Genomic DNA, 25,563 nt, shown 5'->3' with positions numbered 1-25,563 from the left:
CTCAGCTGTGGTAAGTTTAAACGGTAATGTTAATGTTACCAGTGTGTCAAAGTACAACCAATAAGCCTAAGCTACGGCGTGCCTAGCAAACCAACATGTTACTGAACAACTAGCCTTAAACAACGCGCATTATTTGACAATAGCATATTTGCCAACATAGCGTTAAGCAATGAGAATGAAATAAGAAACTTAGCAGGAAATTTTGCTTAATAATATATTTATGGGGGAAGCACCACCCCAAGCTCAGCAAGTGAGGAACCAGAGGAAAACGACTGTAGTTACCTGTTTTTTTTTTTTTTAAGCGCTGCTTGTACTTGCTTAGAATAATTGGACTATATTAATATCCCTTGTGTCCATTTGAGAGCTCCGCTAATGAAACATCAACCTTAGAAATAAACAACCGTAACATTGAGATTATGCCGCTGAATACAGCTAACCCCAGTTGAAACGCATGCACAAGAAAGCTTGTTTCATTTAAACTTGTTCTCATGGCCTTAACTATCGGCGTGTCCTCAGAGCGATTACATGCTCTAGACTACGTGTTGCTCCAGCTGTATGAACACAGATGCGTAAATGCTGCTGCAAATATGCTTTTTTCAATTAGCAGACCAGGTAATATACACAGCGATATGGAGTAAAACAGCATTCACTTATCTTAGATGTGGATTTCAAATGTTCTGAAACACGCTGCAACAGTTGATTTGCGAGCAGCGATGCTTAATTTGCTCCGGAGCAAGCTGAAAAGCTGCTGAATAATACTGAATACAGCTTATATAGAAATGCCGCGATAGGTGTCATATTCCTATAGGTAGATGTGATCAGCTGAGAATCAGCTGATGCAAGCTTGACTCACGTGACCTGCCAGAACTAACGCTAAAGCTTAATTTATGGGGTCTTAGGTAGGGCTTATGGCCTGGTTGCATGACGCCACTGTTGCAAAATAGACACTTTTCAGGGTAAAGAACTGATTTTTTTGTGGTTCTGGGCAGGCTTTAGTTTGGATGTTCAAGATCACATTAATTGATGACTCATTTCCTGCTAAAATCCACCAGTGTAGCACTAGGAAGCACTGAACTTGTGCTATGAAAGTAAGAAACATGCCCAGGTTCTGCTGAATAACCTGCTCATAATCGCTCTCAGTGGCTCCAGGTGCATTCACAGACTTCATGTTTCCACTGTGTTTATTAGACTCAGTGGGTCTGGGCATTACCATGTGAGATTCCCTACCGACAGACGCAACCGGCCTATAAACACACACATGTTGCACTGGCTTGAACTCGGCTTCCTTGCGTACATGGGGTGTGGAAGTGTGTTTGGACCTAAGAGCCAGAACACTGGAGGGGTGAATCAGTGTGTGAAACATTCATATACTCCATGTTTCAGTTTTTATAGAGACTCGAGCACTTTTCTTATATGTAGGAACTTCACTGCATTAAAAAAAGGAGCGGTTAGCTATTAGTCAAACGAGATCCGCTAATTAAGTGGAACACATTTTTTTTCCTGCTTTCGATTAGGTTAAAGTACCCCAGCGCCCATCTCCCCTCTGCTCTCAGCTGCAAATAATTCTGATAATTTGGCAGTGGCAAAATTCCTATTCTAATTATGAGCCGTATTCTAATTGTGCGGCAGTAATTCTCTTTTACTACACCCCGAATCTCCTCTTGCTGCTTTTTTCTCAATGAAACATTTCATTTCTGCCAGAAACGGGGAAATTAGCTTTCTTATAAAAGCTTGAGATGTGAAGATAATTATGGAAAAACAAGGCAAGATATAAATCTGCATTGTATTGCAAAATATTTGTGGAAAACAGTATGCAAGTGGCCAAAGAGAATCCAAATTGCGCTGAAATTATCTGTGGCTTTGTGGGAAAAGAGAGTGTTGCTTTTAACAGCATCTGGGGACTGTTGGTTTAAACAGCACAATGATTATTGATTATTAGGCTATTTATTATGTGCTGGGGGCATTTTAAGATTTAAATTTGGTTACATCACATCCAGTTGTTGACACACTAAAGCATCAAGTTACAGGGAATCTAACTGATGCCACTGAGGCCTGGGGCTGATGTTACCAAATTATCACGGCATGCATTATTTTGCTTGCTGTTTCAGCTTGATTGTTGATTGTTGTGGCATACTTATCACAAACAGCCTTCATTTGTGATTGTGCACTGAATATAGCTCGGTTTCAAAGGTATGTAGTTCTATATGAAAATATGTAGCCATGTGAGATTTTGTTGTTCGTATAGAGATATGAATGGTCTTATTACATGTCTGTAGTGCTGTTCTCTTCTCTGTGATAACTCCAAACGTTCAGAATATAAAGGCCTGCTGTCTTTCTGAATTTCCGCATTGCTTCAGATCAAAGCTGCACTCCAAACTATAAAGTGAACGTTATCCGCTTGCCATCAGTTGTGTTAAACTCAACCCTGTGGAAAAGGTTATTAAGATATACACTTTGACTATACCAAATCTTACATTATGCTATCAATCACCACACACAGCTATTTTCAACCTATCACACATACAGACACAAACACTCCGCTGACATTAAGTTCAGCTGGGGTGCAATAAAGAGTCTCTGTTAGGCTGGAAGATCATGTCCATTTCTGTATTAATGCTTTAGAATACAGAGACATTAGACTCATACAGAGCGATTTCAGGATAGATCTTTACACAAGCATTTCATTAAAAGAATCAGCTCTGTGCTGTCATGCTAGCAGGTTTTTTTTTATTTAAGTTTATAACGGTTTTATTATTATTTATTATTATTATTATTATTATTATTATTATTATTACTGGTATTTCAAACAAACTATTACAAATAATTACAATAAAATTAATGTACACCTTATGAAAAAAATAATAAATTTTACATTAATGATCTGAGAGTTGTCCAGAAGACAATCATTGACACCCTTCACAAGGAGGGTAAGCCACAAACATTCACTGCCAAAGAAGCAAGTTCACAGTTCACAGTCCACAGAGTGCTGTATCCAAGCATGTTAACAGAAAGTTGAGTGGAAGGAAAAAGTGTGGAAGAAAAAAATGCTCAACCAACCGAGAGAACCACAGCCTTATGAGGATTGTCAAGCAAAATCGATTCAAGAATTTGAGTGAACTTCACAAGGAATGGACTGAGGCTGGGGTCAAGGCATCAAGAGCCACCACACACAGACGTGTCAAGGAATTTGGCTACAGTTGTCGTATTCCTCTTGTTAAGCCACTCCTGAACCACAGACAACGTCAGAGGCGTCTTACCTGGGCTAAGGAGAAGAAGAACTGGACTGTTGCCCAGTGGTCCAAAGTCCTCCTTTCAGATGAGAGCAAGTTTTGTATTTAATTTGGAAACCAAGGTCCTAGAGTCTAGAGGAAGGGTGGAGAAGCTCATAGCACAAGTTGCTTGAAGTCCAGTGTTAAGTTTCCACAGTCTGTGATGATTTGGGCTGCAATGTCATCTGCTGGTGTTGGTCCATTGTGTTTTTTGAAAACCAACGTCACTGCACCCATTTACCAAGAAATTTTGGAGCACTTCATGCTTCCTTCTGCTGACCAGCTTTTTGAAGATGCTGATTTCATTTTCCAGCAGGATTTGGCACCTGCCCACACTGCCAAAAGCACCAAAAGTTGGTTAAATGACCATGGTGTTGGTGTGCTTGACTGGCCAGCAAACTCACCGGACCTGAACCCTATAGAGAATCTATGGGGGATTGTCAAGAGGAAAATGAGAAACAAGAAACCAAAAAATGCAGATGAGCTGAAGGCCACTGTCAAAAAAAGTCTATGCCAAGACTATAGCCTCCAGTAACCAGTGGGCAAGTCTTTGTTTGGAGACAGCCTTTCCCTTCTGCTGACCTCCAAAGCAGACAAAGAGCTGGTCTGAGGTCCTGAAGCTCCGTGTACGGTCCACGTAAATGCGCAGAGCGCAAACGGGACAGAGCAGAGTGATGGCTGAGTCTGCCACCTCCCGGGGCAGCGCTTGCAAGTTCACCACCGAGGGGTCCCTCGGCCAGAGAGTAAAACAACTGGCTATGGGACGTGTCCGGGGAGGCAAACAGTTCTACCTGAGCGTCCCCAAAGCGTCTCCAAATCAGCTGGAATGTCTCGGGGTGGAGTCGCCATTCTCCCGGAAGAGCGGGCTGATGTGAGAGCTCGTCGGCTGCACGATTGAGCTCGCCTGGGATGGGAACGGCGCGAAGCGACCTCAGATGCTTCTGACTCAAGAGGAGGAGATGGCGGGTTCCGCGTCGAGACGCCTCCGTCTGCTTCTGTGCGGCGTGGAGAACTGTTGGGCAGAGCCCTCCACCGCATCGCCGAATAGGCCGGCCTGGGAGATCGGGGAGTCCAGGAAGCGATGCTTGTCGGTCTCCCTCATATCCACCCAGGTCAGCCATAGGTGGCGCACCTGGACCACCAATGTGGACATCGTCTGACCCAGGGCCCACGCCGTGACTTTCGTCGCCCTAAGCGCGAGGTCCGTCGCCGTGCGCAGTTCCTGCAGCACACCTGGGTCAGCACCACCCTCGTGCAACTGCTTCAACGCTTTGGCCTGGTGGACTTGCAGGAGGGCCATGGCGTGCAGGGCGGAAGCGGCCTGTCCAGCAGCGCTGTAAGCCTTAGCCGTCAGAGCGGACGAGAACTTACAGGCCCTGGACGGAAGGCGTGGACTACCCCTCCAGGCGGCGGCGCTTTGCGGGCAGAGCTGCATGGCAAAAGCGTGCTCAACCGGAGGGATGTCCACATACCGCAGAATGGCAGCTGCAGCACTACATATATATATATATATATATATATATATATATATATAATATTGTACTTCATTTTAAGATTGCTTTATCTGTGAAGGATACATGTAATGATGCCTTACATTTGAGATGAGATGGTTGATCTTATAAAGTCAGCATATGGTCCTTTCTTTCTTTCTTTTTTTTTGCTTTCAATAAAAAAAATCACCTCTGGTTTCATTTTACTCCTTCTTTAACACTTTATGTGACTCTATGTGTTCACTGATGGAGGGGGTAGAAAGTGGCTCTGGCACATTTACAAAACAATGTCTTTCGTCCAAATCAGAAAAAAGTGACAGCAAATAACTTAATTCTGCAAATAAAGAAGACGTCCAGCTTTTAAGTGACTCCAGATTTTGAATCTGTAACTAAAGGCACAGATAGTTCTCAGGGTTGATGTGCTTTGCCTTACAGGCATCAGGCCATAAATCAATCCCACCCTACTGCCTGTCCATCCAGCCAACACACGTCATGACCTGCTCCTCTGTACGCCACACTTAACACTGCTCTTATCTTATCTTACTTTTTTTTTTTTCAACTGCTTAAACAGATTTTCAAAAATTTACAAATCCAAGAATTGCACACACAAAATGCAAAATGTCTCACATCTCTTGCAAAACGAAGCACTGCATTAAAAATATCACAAACACATCTCAAAATAAATAATTTGTCTTTACAAACTTCTTTGCCATAATATTATGTATATATATATATATCCTTCCAAAATGCTCTATGATAATCTGATCTATAGATGTCACTTAAGTTTCTCCTTCGGGGTGTGTGTGTGTGTGTGTGTGTGTGTGTGTGTGTGCGTTCTCCCCACATATTGTATCATTAAAAATCCTTCTTATTTGATTGCTTACAAATGGAAATTGCACATCTCAACCAGCCACATAATTTGTGATATCACTCATGTCCATAATACAAACATTGAGGGATAAGTTACAAGCCTAAGTGTAATTAGAGATATGTTCTAATCACAAACCCTGACTGCCAACAATAGTACAAATTTTAAAAGTAACACCACAGATGAATGCAACACATTGCCTTCCTCTTTTTTTGCTTCACATTTCAAGTACATGCTCTCATGTCACACTTTCTTTAAAACAAACCTCAAGAGCTGGAGCTATGGCAATATAAATCAGTTTTGTGGCAATAACAGATTTCACATTGCATTAGACATTCTCTCTAGAAAAGCCAGTCTGCGCAGGCAGCTAAAAATACATCTGTTCATATATCATTGATACGTTCATTAGAGAGGGGATGCAAGTCAGGATTTATTAGCCGCGGTGGCGTAATGCGGCTTGACAGGGATGCGTCCCTGACACATTAACTCTGTCTTGTGTGTTGTGAATATACAGAAGGGCGTTTTGGTGTAGTGTGGATCTTTTAGTGATGTAGATGTTATATTTCATATTTCTGCCAGTTGTAATTGCTTGAATGTAGCACTGAAACTTTGTATTACTACCACGTCTCAGTTAATTGCTTGTTATATTCCTTATTTGCAAGATTCACTGGACAAAATAAATGAATAAATGTAAATGTAGAAATATTTCAATTAAATGCTGTTATTTTAAACTTTCTCTTCATCAAAGAATCATGAAAAAAATGTCGTTTTCCACAAATATTCCATAGAAATAGCACATTGAGCACCAAATCATCATATCAGAATGATTTCTGAAGGACAATGTGACCTGAAGACAGGAGTAATGTCTGCAAAAAAAAAATCAGCTTTGCTGCCATCACAGAATAATTTACATTTTAAAATCTGATAAAATAGACAACAGTTATTTCAAGCTGTATTATATCAAAATGTTACACTTTTTGTATGTGTACATACTGTATATATGGTCAAAATTGTGAAAGAAAATTCTCTATGACCTTAAAAAAATAATTTTACCTACACATTTCCATACATGGAATGATTTCTTCTATTTAGATATCTAAAACTTTTTTCTCCTTTCAGAAATGCACCATTACCACTGCACATTGTCCATATCACAACTAACAAAACTAGCCAAGGATTAATGAACTAACCACAGACCTGTATTATGATGTGTTTTAAAGAAATTTTGTCCCCAAAACCTAATGAACACTCAAATAATACAGTTCAATTCAGGTTTATTAGCGCTTTTAACAATGCATATTGTTTCAAAGCAGCTTTACAGAAAACTTATGTTTCTTACAATATAAGGAGATGTTGATTTAAAATATAAGGACATTTAGCATTTTTGTATTGCATTGCAGTAGTGACGGACATAAACGTTTAATTTTAAGTTTTTGGTCTTATATTTCATCAATATGTGTAATATTCATTGTATTGTGACCAAATATGATAATGAAGTGGTTATAGATGGTATATATTTTATAGAAAACAATCACACTCTTTCAGTCAGATGTATTAAATTAAAAATAAATAATTTTGTTTATAAATAATTTTGACAAATTAATTTATCTTAATTTGTGCACATTAAATCCTTGTTTGGGAAATTGGGGAAAAAACTCTATTTATGCATTTAATTTATTTATTTATTTTCTGCACTGCTTACAGAATCACCCATATGTCTTTTTTTTGTCCCCAGATCTCAGCACCACAATCAGCACAGGTCTGCCGCTGTGTGCTGTGGGACGGGCGAGAGAACACGTCTGGCAGTGCGTCTCCTCCCGTCACTGCTCGGTTTGTCCTGCCATCCACGTCCTCATCTGTCTCAGATCAATCTGACCATTCTCCTGTTCAGCGTAATGTGGTTTCCCCGTCTGTACCTTCATTACTGCAGCCAGTGGCTCTTCCTGCAGGCTCAACACATCCCCATCAACAGGTGAGACATACATAACCCTTCTCACAGAACAATCATTCGCAAGCACACAGTGTCAAGCTCATCATTATTCCAAACGCACAAATACATGCAGAAATATTCCAGGAGAGTATATGCTGACCTTTACAAATGTCTACTTACAATAATTCACTGGAAACACAAACTCATATGCACAAATATGCATGCAGGTGATTCATGCGCTGTTGTCGTATGTCATGTGTGTGCATTTATATGCATGCAAGCAAACGCACACACATGCACTTTTACAAGACTTTAACTACCTCATGAGGGGAAAGTCGATTTTAACATGCGGGGGTACGGGCCTTTTAGTGTGCATTATTTGGAAAGAATTTAACTTCTCTTATTGTGTGGACAGCATTTTATCATAAACCCTGTGTGATACCACAGCGTGGTTCTATTTTGCATGTGGTGTTCATTTAATTTATCATCCAGGAGTCATTCAATTACGCACCAAGTTGTGTTGTTGCCAAACAAATCCCATCATTAAATCTCAAAAAACGACTGACAGAAGATAAGAGGAATGCAGAGAAGGACAGATGAGGGAGAAACAAGTGGAAAACACAAAGCTGGGGTCATAGGCTCATGACATGTTCCACATGTCTGTCCATTTGTCCGCTGCGAGCATTTCTCTACAGGGCTGGTGACCACAGTAGCGGTCAGAGATCAGCTGCAAACTGACAGCACACACACACACACACACACTCGCACGCCCCGCAGTCATTAGCATCTCTCTCTCACTCTACCCCACGCACATTTCATTACCCCCAGCATTCTCACGAATACCACCCCCCTCTACTCCTACACACACAAACACACTCCAAAATCAGCACACAACCTTGCAGTGCCAAATGAGTCCCACCCGTCTACACAACAACATGTGTTCTGTGGATTTTATTGCACCACAAGCATGTGGAAAAACTCTTCATTACCAGCACAGGTCCTGTTGTAAACGTTGGAGTGAGTTGTGTTAGGTGGCTAGATCTGTTGACGTAATTAACAGCATCCTAAAACAGAAATAAAAAGTGCGTATTGACAATGGATTGGAATACAATTAAGAGATCTGATTCTGCCGCATACAGAATAAAAGTAAATCAAATGAAATTGAATCTTGAATGCATTGGAATCAAGCTGAATCTCGAGTCAAATCAAACTGAATCTCGGACTATAAAATAAAATGTAGCAAAAGTTGAACTGAGTCAAGTTGAATTGAGTTTAATTGAATCTAATTTAAATTTTACTATCAATCAAAAATATCATCTTAAAAATTAAACCTTAATAAAAAGAGATATAACATACAGTGAGTGTTGGAAAGTTTCATACGATTTAAATGCTTGAGAGAATGCTAGAAAATCCGGAGTACTGAACATGTGCAGCAGAAATGGGCCGAATAGGTGAAATGAAGAGTGCAAAAGATTCTCAGGTAATGGTAGAGAGGGATTAATGAGCAGAGAGATGATGGTAGATTAGGAAAGACATGAAAGTGTCTGTAAAAAAAAAAAAAAACACTACACATCAGCGTAAATTCTTAGACATTTCATTTTGCTGTATTTTGTGCAGATGTTCAGTGACGGTTCTAGGATTTCATCCATAGCGGGGCTTAGCCCTCGGTGAGAATGTGTAGCAAGATGATGCCATTGCCTCTTTGTAAATCAGCACCACTATATTACTATAAAGTCAGAAGTAGGATACCACTAAAATTGCTACCAAGTCAATATAAACATTTTATAATGAGTCAGATACCAGTCTGCAGTAAAGTTCAAATTGGTACACATGTAGGCTACTGTTTGACTAACAGAAGAAAGGTCATCATAGTGTTGTTATTAACAAGTATTATAGTTAACTCTCTAAAAAACAAAAATATTGACTCAGGACTCAACATTAAGGAGTTTTTCTACTGGCCTGCTCGGGCCAGGAGATCAGATATTTTACTTGCCCTGCCAAAACATTTCACTGGCCCTGCCTAAATAAGTAAAGTTATTGCTTTCATTATTTTTTGACCTATGTAACCTTACAATACCAATAGTTTGGATACCAGTGGAATTTCACAGTTCTCGACTCCAATTTACGTTAACAGCAAATACTAATACTAGCCTTGCTAATATTAAGTTCAAACATTGAAGACAAGTAAGCAAGCATCAGATAACAAATTACAAGCAATAGCACACATAAATACAATACAATGCAACAAGTAAATTAAATAAATATTACTTGTACAGAGTACCTGTGAAAACTGTATTACTGTATGAAGGAAATACACAGATACCTATTAAAGCTACACACGTTGTTTAGTTAAGAGCAGTGAGTAATTCTCTCTTTTTCTTTTGTTATTTGATTAACATTATTAACATAGGAAACAGAAGGTATGCAGTATGTGGTTGTTGTCACTTTAAGATCTAATGCACAGATTTGTTTTATATTGACACATCCGATATTTTCACATGGGTATTCATTAAGAACTTTTTGGTACTCGCATGCTGTCTGAGAGGTGGCTTTCTGTGCACACACACAGAAACAATTTGTCACGGTGTGGGATTACAGCATTGGGATATCTTTCATCCCATTTTGCACTTGAATGGCTTAAATCACTTGAATGTTTAAACTGACAAGTCTTAAAAATATGTGAAATGATAAACTTTCTTTAGGAAAGCAGCACTGGCCCAAACGTTCAGTTATAATTTAGACAGACGGGGGGACGAAGCACCCCTAAAAAGGGTCTAGAACTGCCCCTACCAATGTTTTTATTTATTTATTTTTTTCCTTTTTCCAACTTCTTAATTATTGTTATAAATGTATAAACCGATAACTCAGATTTACTTTACATCCTGCCTAACAACTGCACATACTCTAATTTGGAATTACTTTAGTTCACAATAATTGTCTTATGCAAATTTCTCATTTATTTTTTATTTGATTATCTTACGTTGTGGGATAAATCAACTTCTCATCATGTCTCTCTCTGGGCAGATTTGGGTTGGGTGCGCACACGGTGGATCTGGTCTATCAGGGTTCACTGCTGTCTACCCTGGAGGAGGTTCTGCTGGTGCTGCTGGGCCCCCTGACCTTGAATGCAGCTACGCTACTGCTGCTCCTGATCAGATGGGGCTGTCAGCTAGCATTTGGCTCACCGCCCTCCTTCCTGTCAAAGTTTATCATGGCTGCGGCGGTGTGGACAGTGCTGGACCCTCTGGCGGTCTTTGCTGTGGATGCCGTCCTGGGGGTAGGTCACTTAAAATAACGTGGACACTTCTGCACTGTAAATAGAAGTTTCACATTATCTTAGCAAAGTCACTTTACAAATATGAACTGAATGTGAGGGCAAGGATGGGATAGACGCACTGTAGAGAGAAATTATTATTCAGGATTATATGTGTATTTTGGGTTGGAAATGTTAAATACTACACTATACACAATGCTAAATTACAAAATATGAATTAAAAAAATAACATCAGACATGACAAAGGTTATTTTACAGATGTCACTATATGGACTGAAAAACCTAGGACCTTTGCTGGATGACTAGATAGATAGATAGATAGATAGATAGATAGATAGATAGATAGATAGATAGATAGATAGATAGATAGATTAATGAAATAAGAAGGTACTTCTAGAGCAGGGGTTCTCAAACCTCTCCATGAGCTAGAGAGTAAACTTTCATCAGAACGCACTTTTAAAAAGTGAACTTTGTAACAAAAATTGCACTTTTAGATTTTAAATGGACTAAACTTCAGCATCATTACAAATGTGATGTCAATAGAAATGACATTAATGTATATTTTAATTTTCCATGAATGCTCTTTCACCATATTTATATATTTTTCGCATTTTTTAGCCATATTTCCAAGACAATAGGATTAATTATGAAATTGCATATAAAGATGTGGGTCAAAAAAGATAACTGATAAAACATTTTCATTAGGGCTGGGTAAAAAAATAAAGCTATCTCGATTTTAATCGATTTTCATTTTTATGAAACGATATCGATTCTTAAATCCCAAGAATCGATTAGTCTAGACTGTTCTCAGTTAATGGATGGAACGGGGTGTACTAGAACAGGCTCTCATACTAGGTTGTTTGAAAAACACATTATTTTTCACATAGTTTATTACAACACCACTCTCCTCAGTCTGGCATGAACGGCTCGAATAGTTCCGGTCTCAAATGAAGGCCCGCCTTCTGAAATACGAAATGTGCTGTGATTGGTTAGCTGGGCCAGTGTGTATTATGATTGGCACCACTCGGCTCCTGGTCGGAAAATGTCATGCCCCTTACCATTGAGGCATAGAAGCCTGCGAACTTCAGTGTAAATATTGCGTCAAAATCAAATCAATTTAAACGCGATTTAAACCCGGATGATTGTAACCACTCTAAGTTCGTCTGCCTTGGGAGAGCTAGCGTGTCTCCGACATAGTGAAAACACTCGTTGCCTTCTCTAGTGCAGCTCAACCAGGTCTCGTCCCATTCGTCGATATTTGTGATATCACAAATCCCGGAAAATATACTCTATGTTGTAGTCCAAACGAGTCGTTCGTTGTAGTTTTTGAAAAGTGATTTCTGTTAAATAAAGTATCTTCTTTTGAATTGGACTTTGAGCTTTGTAACATTGCAGATGTTTTTATGCTCAAACAGCAACATTACAGACTAACTAAAGTTGAAAAAGTGAAAAAGCATAATAGGACCCCTTTAATTATTATAAAAACTTAATTAAGTGCAGTTTAAGCAGTTTTACAGCACAAATCGTCTCGTTACATATGTAACCCTCTTTCTCTGAAGGAGGGAACGGAGACGTCACGCCGTGACCGGCAAATTGGGATCTCGTTTAGAGAGACCAAAACACTTAGAGTGTAAACTAAATGAGCCAATGCACATTGGCATGCGATAATTGCATCCATACCAGGTGCAACGCGATTTTCGCTGAGGAGCCCGAGCCGGTAACCCGGCCGCTCAGCTGTGGTACAGCGGCCGTGGCGAGGGGACGTGACGTCTCCGTTCCCTCCTTCAGGGAATGAGGGTTACATACGTAACCGAGACATTCCCTTTCAGTTGGTCACTATGAGTCATGCCGTAACCGACAATTTGGGATTCAACCAAAGCGCCATGGATGCTGCCCCTTCCAGTGTCCTGTGTGAGCCGCCTGCGCCCCTTTTTGGTGTAGGCCGGGGATCGCAACAAGAAGACCAGTCACTGTTGTCATAGCACTACCCCCTCAGTGAGATTGGATAACACTGGGAAAATGTACCCGTTCCACTTGGAACAGGAAGCCCCATTCTTCCCGAAGGAGGTTTCGGAAGCATTTACACATATGAACATCCGTTTAGGTGCATATGGAAGATTAGAGGTGATTGTAACCCTCTTGGAAATGGCAGAAGTCTGCCAGGGAAACACTGGCTCTGAGGCTATAACGTGGACTTTACACATATGGGAACCACTTAGGCCTTTTACATATGGAACCCAGCCCTCTACCGGTTCTCAAGGATTCATCAAGTGAAGGCCTGGCGCCGGACGTTCCAGCATGTCTGGCTGCCGAGGGGATGGAGGAGCTCGACAGGGTCTACAGTACGGACACTCTGGAGCGGTTTTAGCAAGCCGAAGCTAAACTGGGGCCTCTCAGTGCCTCTACCCATTTGAGGTGAGAACACAGGAGGATACAGGCTCCACACGAAGGCTATAGAATCTAGGGGGTCGCCCAGCCAGCAGCTCTACAGATATCTGTCTGCGAGGCGCCACGAGCCAGCACCCAGGAGGATGCAACACTCTTAGTAGAGTGAGCTCACAACCTGAGCGGCCAGGGCACACCGTGTGCCTGTTAAGCCAGGGTGATGGCATCCACAATCCAGTGGGACAGCCTCTGCTTAGAGATGGCCTTCCCCTTCTGCTGGCCTCCGTAACAGACAAAGTGCTGGTCTGAGGTCCTAAAGCTTTGTGTCCGGTCTACGTAGCATCTTAAGGCTCGGACGGGACAAAGCAAAGATAGTGCTGGGTCTGCCTCCTCCAGGGGCAGTGCTTGCAGGCTCACCACCTGATCCCTGAAGGCAGTAGTGGGAACCTTGGGAACATAGCCGGGCCGCCAGCATGTCTGGCTGCCGAGGGGATGGAGGAGCTCGACAGGGTCTACAGTACGGACACTCTGGAGCAGTTTTAGCAAGCCGAAGCTAAACTGGGGCCTCTCAGTGCCTCTACCCATTTGAGGTGAGAACACAGGAGGATACAGGCTCCACACGAAGGCTATAGAATCTAGGGGGTCGCCCAGCCAGCAGCTCTACAGATATCTGTCTGCGAGGCGCCACGAGCCAGCACCCAGGAGGATGCAACACTCTTAGTAGAGTGAGCTCACAACCTGAGCGGCCAGGGCACACCGTGTGCCTGTTAAGCCAGGGTGATGGCATCCACAATCCAGTGGGACAGCCTCTGCTTAGAGATGGCCTTCCCCTTCTGCTGGCCTCCGTAACAGACAAAGTGCTGGTCTGAGGTCCTAAAGCTTTGTGTCCGGTCTACGTAGCATCTTAAGGCTCGGACGGGACAAAGCAAAGATAGTGCTGGGTCTGCCTCCTCCAGGGGCAGTGCTTGCAGGCTCACCACCTGATCCCTGAAGGCAGTAGTGGGAACCTTGGGAACATAGCCGGGCCGGGGCCTCAGGATTACCTGGGAGTCAGCCGGCCCAAATTCTAGGCACGAATCGTCGACCGAAAGTGCGTGTAGGTCCCCAAACCTCTTGATGAAGGCCTGCGCAAGCAGGAGCAGAGTTTTCATTTAAAAGAAACTTTAGCTCAACTGACTGCAAAGGCTCAAATGTGCCCTGCTGTAGTGTTTTAAGCACCAGAGACAGGTCCCAATAGGGTATGGAGGGGGGCCAGGGAGGATTTAACCTTCTCGCCCCCCTAAGGAACCTGATGACCAGGTCATGCTTCCCTACCGACTTCCCTTACATGGGGTCATGGTTAGTAGCAATCGCAGCAACATAGAATTTAAAGGTGGAGGGAGACAGCCTTCGCGCCAACCCTTGCTGCAAAAAGGAAAGCACGACCCTGATTGGGCATTTCCGGGGATCTTCTTGGTGAGAAGAACACCACTCGATGAACAGGTTCCACTTCAAGGCGTAAGCGTGTTTTGTAGACGGTGCTCTCGCTGAAGTCACGGTGTCAGCAACCTCTTGGGGTAGGTAACCAAGGACCTCCGCGTCCCGACCAGGGACCAGACATGATGTTTTCGGAGGTCTGGACGTGGGTGCCACAGGGTGCCCCGTCTCTGAGTCAGTAGATCCTTCCTCAGAGGAACCTGCCAGGGAGGGGCTGTCGCGAGGAGCATTAGTTCGGGGAACCAAGTACGAGTGGGCCAATATGGCGCCACAAACAGTACCTGCTCGTTGTCCTCCCTGACCTCGTCCTCCCTCGCACACAGCTAACAACTCCAGGCAATTGATATGCCAGTGCAGTTGGGGGCCCGTCCACACCCCGACACTGCGTGCCCATTGTACATGGCCCACCAGCCGGTGGTGGAGCCATCCGTGTAAACCACAGCAAGCCTGGAGACCTGTTCTAGGGACATTCCTGCCCGGAGGAACATAAGGTCTGACCACGGGGTGAAGGTTTGGCGACAGGCCGGTGTAAATTGGACCTGGTGTGTTCCGCGCTGCCACACCCACCTTGGGACTCCTCGGGAATCCAAACAGTTCAGCACCGACCGCGCACGTTCCTCTGTGAGGCATGCTGTGGACCACGGGGTGAAGGTTTGGCGACAGGCCGGTGTAAATTGGACCTGGTGTGTTCCGCGCTGCCACGCCCACCTTGGGACTCCTCGGGAATCCAAACAGTTCAGCACCGACCGCGCACTTTCCTCTGTGAGGCATGCTGTGTGTTCGACCGTATCCAACTCCATACCGAGAAAAGAGATCCTCTGAATCGGGGGGAGAGTTTGCTCTTTTCTCAGTTGACCCGAAGACCCAACTGGCTGAGGTGCCAGAGCACCAGGTCCCTGTGCTCACACAACTGATCCCGAGACTGTGCTAGTATAAGCCAATCATCGAGATAGTTGAGGATGCGAATACCCTGCTCTCTGAGGGGAACAAGAGCCCCCTCCGCGACTTTCGTGAAGACACGGGGAGACAGGGACAGCCCGAAGGGCAGGACCTTGTGCTGGTATGCACGTCCCTCACGTCCCTCAATGCAAACTGCAGAAATGGTCTGTGGCGCGGAAGGATCGACACATGAAAGTAAGTGTCTTTCAGGCCGATCGCTGCAGACCAATCTCGGAGACGGATGCACCTGAAGGTACGTTTCTGAGTCAACATCTTGAATGGAAACTGGTGAAGGGCCTGGTTCAAGACACGCAAGTTCAAGATTGGTCATAACCCACCGCCTTTCTAGGGTACAAAGAAGTAGGGGCTGTAAAACTCTGTATTTGTATTGGCAGGAGGGACCGGCTCTATCGCATCCTTCGCCAGTAGGACTGCAATCTCCGCACACAAGACGGGGCATCGACCGCCTTCACTATCATAAAGCGGATGCCACTGAACTTGGGGGGACGCCGGGCGAACTGAATTGCATAGCCGAGGCTGATGGTCCGCAGAAGCCAGCGAGACGGGCTTGGTAGCGCTAGCCAGGCACCCAGATACCGTGCAAGTGGGACCAACGGAACCACAACCACACCCGCTGTGGGGCAGCGAGGTGGAATGCAGGGACCCAACTCGGGCGGCTTGTGAGCATACCGAAGAGGGGTCTGAGTGTGCGGTGCAACGCTTACCTGGTTCCACAGTTGGGCAGAGGGTGCGTGAGTAGGGCCTTTGTTGATGCTCTCGAACCGCCCACTGCTGCCTGCTGGCGATGGAGGAGGATGAGTGTGGTCTGGTGTTGGTCTGTCCGCGACTCTCCGTGCCCCGGGGCTTCTTGCTCTTCTGCTCACCACCAGGTTGACGGGGGCCTGGATGAGTGTGGCGGCCTGCCCACGCCCAGCTCCACGGCGCTGCTAGCTTGAGGCTGTTGCGGATGCGGCGTGGGAATGGGGACGGACACAGGGGGCCACCCTCGGCGACGACCAGGCTGGGGTGCTGTGGCCAGTGGACGGGTGGAGGAAGCAGCTGCCTGCCGGGGAAGAATGTGACGAATCGCCTCATTCTGCTTCTGTGCAGCCGAGAACTGCTGGGCTAAGCTCTCGTCCGCATCGCCAAAGAGGCTGGTCTGGGACACAGGGGCATTAAGGAACTGAATTTTGTCGGCGTCCCTCATGTCGACCAGACACAGCCAGAGATGGCGCTCCTGGACCACAAGTGTGGACATCGCACGATCCAGAGATCTCGCAGTGACCTTCGTCGCTCGGAGTGCGAGGTCAGTAGCGGTTCGGAGCTCTTTCAGAACTTCCGGATCGTGACCACCCTCGTGCAGGTCCTTCAGTGCCTTGGCCTGATGAACCTGCAGTAACGTCATAGCATGTAAGGCGGAGGCAGCTTCTCCACAAGCCGTGTAAGCACCGCCGGTCAGACAATGCCTACAGGCCTGGGAGGGGAGCGACGTGTTACCCTGCCAGAAGGAGGCGGTCTTAGGACACAACTGCATCACTACCGACCGTTCCACCGTGGGGATCGCCGTATATTGCCTTTGGCGACTCGACTGGTTGCGAAGCGCTAGAGGAGTGATAGTCCCACGAAGGTTGATTCCCTGAGGGGTTTGCCACCACTGTAACCCTCAGACCGCCTGTGCTACTGCCCGAAGTAGTCCACGCCTGGCTGCCGCCAAGCCGAACACTAGATCGTGGCAGAGGCAACGGAGCTCTGTCCTCTGGAGGAAACGGAGCCTGGTCCGCAGCTCCGAGATGGTCATCTTCCCGCAATGGGAACATGACTCGTCCACGAATGCCAACTCAGCATGTTTAATGTCCAGACACGTGAGTCAGCGATCGTGACCACCTGGCGTCAGGTAACGACTGCATCCAGAAACGCACGGGTGAAACAGCATCTTCAGAAAGACGATCCGTACAAAGATGCACCCGTGTAAGCTCTTTTAGAGAAATAAGCTCTTTCAGGGAAATGCATTTTTAGGTGCTGAGACGCACAGGGAAAATGGCCGCTTGCAGCACGACAGGGGGTAGTGCAGCCTGAAGTGCGCAACCCACTCGACACAGGAACGACCACCGATGAAGTGCCGTCCACCAACACAAGAAGTTCCCTAGAGTGCGCTAAACTCGTCACACACGAAGCAGTTGGTAGGAGCAGAACGATGTTGTCACTCGGCTCCGAAGCGAAAAGCTGGTATGCGTTGCACCGGCTGCCTTTTTATGCTCATGCTGTGATCAGCGGAAGCTGGATGCAATTATCGCATGCCAATGTGCATTGACTCGTTTAGTTTACAAATGTGCATTGACTCGTTTGGTTCTCTAAGCGAGATCCCAATTTGTCGGTCACGACGTGACTTGTAGTGACCGACTGAAAGGGAACAGTCAATTTTAACCTTCAATATTATAATGTAGTACCAACTGAGTCTCATGTATCAGTTACACAAGCTTCAGTCTGGATCCAGAACACATGAGAAGAGATGATGCCAACCCCTCAGAGGACCCCAGATAATGCCAACCCTGAAACAACATACAGAACTACCACATTTTGCTATAAGTTTGATTGCATCATATAATAATTGCTGTTAATAGTGTTCATCGTCTGTTTGATTACGTCTTTAATTGATTTTTCCGTACATTTCCGTACATTTCTGCCATATGTACATTATTATTGATATTCAGTGTGAACAATGCAATGCAGACACTTTTATTACATGCATGTAATAAAAGTGTCTGCATTGCATTGTTCACACTGAATATTCTTTTAAAGCATATTATTTCTATAATACATTTTTTTAAAAGTATGCACAAGTGTACTTTTTTACATTATTTAAAATAATGCTTCCCTACAATGATAAATTAACAGCAAAATTAAATTACCAGAAAATAAACAAACAACAGTAGTGTGAAATGTTTATATGATCAGAAGGTCGGCTTTTTAAAAACATGGAGACACCAATTTAGATCCCAGATTAATCTTTTTTTTTAGTTGCAGCTGGATGTATTTGGTTGCATTTATTGCAGAATTTGTGGCTAAAATGGGCCAACCTGAACATGGCAGAGTTTTTCATTTTCTACCAATGATATGTCTGTATATTTATGTTTTATATAGGTGAGACAGTTGTGATTTTGTGAAACGTGTTTTGTTTGGTCAGCGTCTGTCCTACAGTGCAGAGGAACCATTAGCAGATGCTGCTAAGATGTACTGGCATTTCTTTCGGATTGAGCAGTCGGGCACAGCAGGCATCATCATCACACTCTTCTTGTACGGTGTCCACTGCATCCTCTCCTTCACCTTCCTTTATGTTTACTTCCTCAGGTACAGAATCTTAAAAACAATCTAACAAACACAAAATCAGAACTGTAGTTTGTAACATGCCTTTATGCCACTGCAAATCATTTAACATTTTGCTTAACATCGAGCACCCACTTTTGCAGCAGCCTTTGGTTCTGGAACTATTTTTCTCAATCATTTACACCAAATGCATTTTTAGAACATTTTTCAAGAACTTTAAATCTTGAACTAAGTCAAAGTTTTAATCAGAGTCTTGAACTGAACACAACTAGCTCTGAATCTCACTGCAGATTTGTGCAGTACTTGTAGTAGTGGAAATTAAACACTTCATTCGAACACTTCATTAAACACTAAATCATTTCTAAATACATTTTGGTTTGGGAATATAATTCTCTCTAGGAGTGTCATCCTGGATGAGCTCCAAATTTAATCAAACTGCAGCCAGATACAGCAAGCAGGCCAGGACACATACATTGATAATGCAGTGTAAGGCCAAACAAAGTAGTTTTGCTTTCACAACGAAACACAGTGTCATACACGACGGGCTAGAGAGAGCGGAGACCGGAGGCCGGAGGCCTAGAGTGAGCAGAGGCCGGCGGCTAGATTTAGCGGCAGCCAGCGGCCTAGAGTGAGCGGCGGCAGGCGGGCTTGCGGCAACCACATGTGACGACCCCAGGCTATTTCCTCAGTGACCAGCACGGATCAGCTCTAGGCATGACGAAGCGGATATCGTCCTCTTTTGGAAGGCCAAACAAAGTAGTTTCGCTTTCACAACGAAACACACAGCGCCTTCACGACATGGTGGCAGCGGCAACAACAATACTACAGTGAGAATAAAAGTTACGCCTTCTTTCTTTGCGTGAACATTTGGGCGGCGTTATGCAAATCTTCCCACATCGTGACGTAGACATGTGGGGGCGTGTTAGAATGAGCCATTTTAGGTAGGCTTGCTTGACTCTTAACTTTTATAAAGAATATCTCTTTGGATTTTAAACTGTAGTCTTTGCAACTTTACAGATCTTCTTCATGCACCAAGAGCTTGTAACACTCCAAAGAGAAAGGACAATTTTAATCCTTTCCTCTGAACAGGCCTAATTCAGGGCATTTATTTTATAGAGGAACTCACCTGACCTTGACGAGGCGTTCTTCATTTGACAGTTTTAATTTAAAAGAGGGAGAGAGAAAACAGAAGGCTGCTTGCAGGGCAGCCAAACATGTCAGCAGAGGGATATATTAACATACAACATATATACCACACATTTATATTTAACAGAAAGCAACACACATTGTGTTATAAATGTAAATGGCTTGACATTTAGTTAACAGCAGTGTTTGTAGTTTGTATATGGTAGGGGAAAATGCTGATGTTGAGAGAAAATATTTAAATAATAAATAGATAAAAAAAGAGGGATGGAAGATGAGAGGATTAAATTATTTTGGCACAAAATTTTAGTTTTTTTCTGCATCCAAGCAATAAATGATGTCTATCTTCAGAAATGGAATTTCACAATAAGAACCTAAATGTAGTTTTCTCTTTGCCGTTATTTTTCCTGTCAACTTGAGAGTTTGTGTTTGACCTTCCTGGTGGAAGTGTCAAAAGTGTCACAACACTGCAGTCCACACAATCCAGAGTCTGAGATTATGGCAGTGTATTTTTGGACAGGGAACCCCTGAGGGACATCCAGCCAATGAAGTCCTGTCCACCAGCACATAAGCATCATAAACAGGCCCTATCAAGAGATTTCTGCTCATTACCGTCATCTGACAGCCAAGTGTTGATGTAATGCAATTTGATTTAATACTCTCATGAAATTAAAGAATAAATAATCAGAGAAATGACATGAAGATGAGCTGAAATCACCACAGGGTTTGTTAATATGCATGACAAACGTAATGAACATTGGGGTTTATGATTATATTACCAGGAACCAAATTGTGATGTGTTTTGAAATAATGTCCACTAAGGATCATGCACAGTAAAGGATTGGGATTTTTTTCTTCTTTGTTCAAATTGCTGTTACTGGGCAAGAGAATGATACACAAAATCATATTAACCAAAAATGGGAAACCTTTTAAGGCTAAATTTGAACCAAGAAGTTAAGAAATGCATGTGGCAGATATAGTTATGGAATCGACTGTTTATGGATTTATTTTAATGTACCATCCCTGTTTTGAATATTTAGATCTTTAATCACACAGACTGTAGCTTTAAGGACTGGAATTAAAACAAAGGACCCAAAACTGTAACAACCTGATTTTTCATTAATCAGTGTAGAATGGTCTCAGAGAAAGAGCTTTCATCTTATTTCTCAATGGCTGGACGACATTAGGTGTCAGCCGTTGAGGCGGGTGATGTCTCATGTCAGTGTACGGCTCTAGGATGGCAGGGTTGGTGCATGTAACGTGGGTTAAAGCTGAAGGGTGGCTGTGCTGTGTGAATGTAGGCCAGCAGTCTGATTGTGAGTAGGCTTGCGCATTTTTATGGGTTATCTGCTTCTATTCACTGTGTGGAGAGAAGCACTGACACAGTGCCTGACCTATTTCTAAAATAACGCCTGAGGCTACACGTATAGATAGAATGAACTGTTATCCGTTTTTAATTACATTTTAGCAAGCCCTGATTCACTTCCTGCAAAGCAGGAAAAAAGCATGTTTTGCATTTTTTTTCATTCCGTTTGTCAGAAAATATATAAACACAATCAGACATTTGATGTGGGACCACAGGTGAACTTGTTATTTTGAAATAAGAGGTGAATAGTGGCACAACTGAAGTGTCTGTTTTAAAGCAGTGAACAGTGAATGAACGGTTCTCCTCTTCAACATCTGGTCAGTTGAGAGGCTTTCAAGCTGACAGTCTTGGTCAAGAGGCAGATTGATACAAAAATGTGCTACATGTAGTTCTCCTGGTTCGTTGTTTGATTCCTGATCCTTAAATGTCTGTGTTGAAATTTTGTCAGGAATATTTTGTTACAGACAATTTCAAATGGTTAATGGCAGGATTGTTCAGTCCTGTTTCCATCTTCAGAGTTCGGTATCTAAAACACTTGCGATTTTTAATGAACCCCAAAACCTTATTATCTTGTTCTGTGCTTTAAAGCAGGGTTGGAACTTAACCCTGATCTACAGGAGCCGGGCTGAGTACCAATGGTTTATGGGATGTCTTGGTTTCTCATTCATAGCTTTATATAACGTATATAACATATAGCTAGACAAAACAACTGACAAACCCAAATTCTCTGGACATTATTGGACTGCTTGTACACCTTGTCATTAAGATTTATTTGGATGTCTTAAGTTATAATAGAAATGTACACATTAAATTTACTTATAACTTTGCTGCTTGAGCAGGCTTTTCTAATGGCCCAGCGCCATAAAGATCATATTGATTACACACAATCACCCTCATACAAATTCTAAGAAATGTGTCTTAGGATGTGCCTCCTTCTGGGTTGTTTGACGCAGTCTTGTCATCTTGGGCCCAGGCTCACGTTTTGAGCAGGGCTGCAGAGTTCTGCTGAAAGCATATGATGAGGTGCACCTGAAGCAATGTCCAAACAGCACACCTGGAAATGTTTGATGAATAGCAATGGACATTTCTCACTTTAATTTACTTAGGGTCCAGATTTGGGCCTAGAGTGGCAATGGAGCATTCACAGTGGAGATTTAGGACATCCTTCCATACTCATAAAGACTACAAAAGAGCACACAAGCTACCACAAACCTTGGAGTCTATCTGGTTGAGGCCATCAAACTGAGCTTTTTTTCTGCAAGGCAATGAACATGCTTATAGAGTGATGATAGTTTACTGGATGAGTTTACTGGAAGAACATTTCAGGAAATCATAAGGTTGGAGACATCTCTGGTTCTGAAACTGAGGAGAAGGGTCATCATCATGGGCCTCCTATGACCATCCCAGATTCACACTGTTAGCAAATGAAGAACAGTTATTATTACACCAAGGATATTAAGGCATGACACACCAAGCCGACCTCCATTCAAATCGGATTTTTGGCCGATTGAACATGTTGAATCACAGTGAGAGAGATCACTCTCAGCCTTTTTGACTATATAAGTCTTCTATGAAAGAGATGGTATAATATAATGAATATAATGTTATAATGTTCAATAAATATAATGTTACTAATACATACAAACATACTAAAGTATGATTGTTAATGCAAGTGCAAATGGTGTTCTAAACTTCCTCAGCCTGGAATTAGTGTAAACATGAAATGAAACGTGAATATAAATTGGACTATTTGCATCCTCATCAGTATTGCCAACTTTAACTTTGCAGTTTAATGCAATATTTATAAACTTTTCTGGCACCTTTAGCAACACCCCAATGAGTGGCTGAGAGGAACAATGCATTCAGTTAACAAATTCAAACAAATATAAAGTGCTGACAGCAGGCAGAATGTAAATACAATGTAACAATGACATGAAAGTGCTAATTAGCGTATGACACCTTTTAGTGTCATTTATTAAAGGGGTGGTTGATTGCGATTTCACTTTTTTAATATTAGTTAGTGTGTAATGTTGCTGTTTGAGCATAAACAATATTTGCAATAAAGTTCAATGCAAACGGAGATATCGTCTTTTAAAATTCTGGCAGTGGAATGCCTACAAAAACGGCTGGTAGGTACTACAACAATTTACTTCCCGGGTTCGTGACATAACAAACCCAGATAAACCCCGCCCTCGGGAAAAGGCAGTAAAGGGGGTGAGGCCATGCTGCGCTGCTTTAGAGAAGAGGAAGAGAAAACTAGATCGCGATTCTGTCTTCTAACGATTCTAATGGATTCACAAGTTTCAAAAATCAATGTTCTAAAGCAGCGGTTCTTAATACTGTCCCTCACGTCTCCCTGCTCTGCACACGCTCTGCATCTCTCTCTCTCTCTCTCTCTCTCTCTCTCTCTCTCTCTCTCCCTCTCTCATTCAGCTCAGCTCCAACAATGAACTGTTCCAATTATACACTTATTTTCACATAGCTATGAGAAGCGTTAAACATGGACACGCATGAAGTTGTCGTACTGTATTAAAGCTTTAATCAGGATAAAACCGAATATTAAAAGCTAACATAAGCAGTAGCATTTACAAATAACAGCATATCTAAAAGTATGAGAGAACAACCAACAAAAAACATTGGCCTACCATTAAAAGTCGTGCTTGCACAGGTTCTGCACGATCCTCTTCAATAATATCCTCTGCTTCTCAATCGGGGCTCAAAGCAGATAAGCGATATTAACAATGCCGTTGTTTATAATACAACCAGAGCACATGCCGCTAAGGTGAGGGCCGGGACGATTAGACGTGCACTAGAGGCAGTTTAGCCAATCACAACACACTGGGCTAGCTAACCAATCAGAGCCCATCGCCTATTTCTGAGGGTGGGGCTTCATAAAAGCAGGAAATGATCAGCATGATCTTAGAGAAGGGACAGAGCGGTGTGGAATAAAGGTAAATTATGTGAAAAATAATGTGTTCTTTTAAAATGATGCATTGACACATGTTAGACTGCCCCCCATAAACACAATCAAGCCTAGAAAAAAAAACAGTGAACCACCCCTTTAACATTTTATGCAGGCTTTAGCTCCATTGAAAGTAGTTGGCAAGTAGTTGGACTAATTTCAGAAGACCTGTTGACCTTTCCACTGGTGCCCAGGTCCCCTTGAGACATACCAAGGCTGCCACCAACACAATGATCACCTGACCTCTCTACTATGGACCAACTGCCCCATTACATAGCCTGACTTTGACTTTGAAAAGCTAATCAAGGTGGGGGAAAATAAAATCTGCTTTCAAGCTTGTTTTAGGCCCTGTACACAAGGAGACCCGTTTAGCTGTATACATAACAATTTTGTATCGTATCAGCATTTAGCCCAGACGGATCCCGCATTTTGGGAGCCTGAAACTGCTATTTTGTGAAACTGGGTCCTAGAGTGGATAAATCTGAAAACTACACCTTTATGTTTACGTAACAGCAACAACAACAACAATGGCGAACTACATGCTTGTGTTCGTGCTGCAGAAGCTTCTGAGCCTATTAGCTTTACTAAATTTACTAGCTTTTCTTGTTGTTGTGTTGGGTTTCTATACAGTGTGCAATGTTTATGCGCATGCGCCAAGTCTTCTTCTCCATTTGTGGTGTATTCTGTGGCAGAATTACAGCACCACATAATGGTCTGGAAAGTATACTACATCGTTTTGAGCCGGTTTCAGTGATTTCATGTGTACGCAGATATTTCTTGAGACAACGCCATGCTTATGGAAGAACGAGGGAAAAAAAAGATAGGATAGGAAAAGCTCTGGCTTTGTGTGGATGAGCCCTTAGTCATCTTAAGCCAATTATTGATTTATATTTTTATTTCAAAAATACTAAAGTTCATCATGATTCTAAATAGTTTATTATAAATTCCTGACATACAGTAAGACATATGATTTTCAATACATATTAATTCACATTAAGTCATGTACTAAGTAAATGATAGAATATGTGTACTCTGGCAATATTTTTTCACTTTGATCATAAATTAATGGGTTATCGTCATTCATGCATACTTAGGTCAAGTGTACATGCCATAGCAAAGCAATCATCACACGCTTTT

General features: G+C 42.9%; 1 protein-coding gene across 1 annotated transcript in view; it reads left to right on the top strand.

Moving 5' to 3' along the window:
* Nucleotides 1-1,294: 1,294 nt before the first annotated feature.
* ofcc1 (orofacial cleft 1 candidate 1) overlaps nucleotides 1,295-25,563 on the top strand; it is a 46,798-nt gene continuing 22,529 nt past the window's right edge. The window contains exons 1-4 of the mRNA XM_016231224.1: nucleotides 1,295-1,350; nucleotides 7,363-7,599; nucleotides 10,582-10,834; nucleotides 18,816-18,979. Coding sequence (XP_016086710.1) covers nucleotides 1,295-1,350; nucleotides 7,363-7,599; nucleotides 10,582-10,834; nucleotides 18,816-18,979 — 710 coding nt within the window. The remainder of the gene's footprint in view (nucleotides 1,351-7,362; nucleotides 7,600-10,581; nucleotides 10,835-18,815; nucleotides 18,980-25,563) is intronic.

This window comes from Sinocyclocheilus grahami, unplaced genomic scaffold (assembly GCF_001515645.1).
Source record: "Sinocyclocheilus grahami isolate Dianchi unplaced genomic scaffold, SAMN03320097.WGS_v1.1 scaffold385.1, whole genome shotgun sequence".
NCBI classification, from domain to species: Eukaryota; Metazoa; Chordata; class Actinopteri; order Cypriniformes; family Cyprinidae; genus Sinocyclocheilus; species Sinocyclocheilus grahami.
The sequence above is the reverse complement of the archived record's forward strand: the minus strand, read 5'-3'. Positions and strand labels throughout refer to the sequence as shown.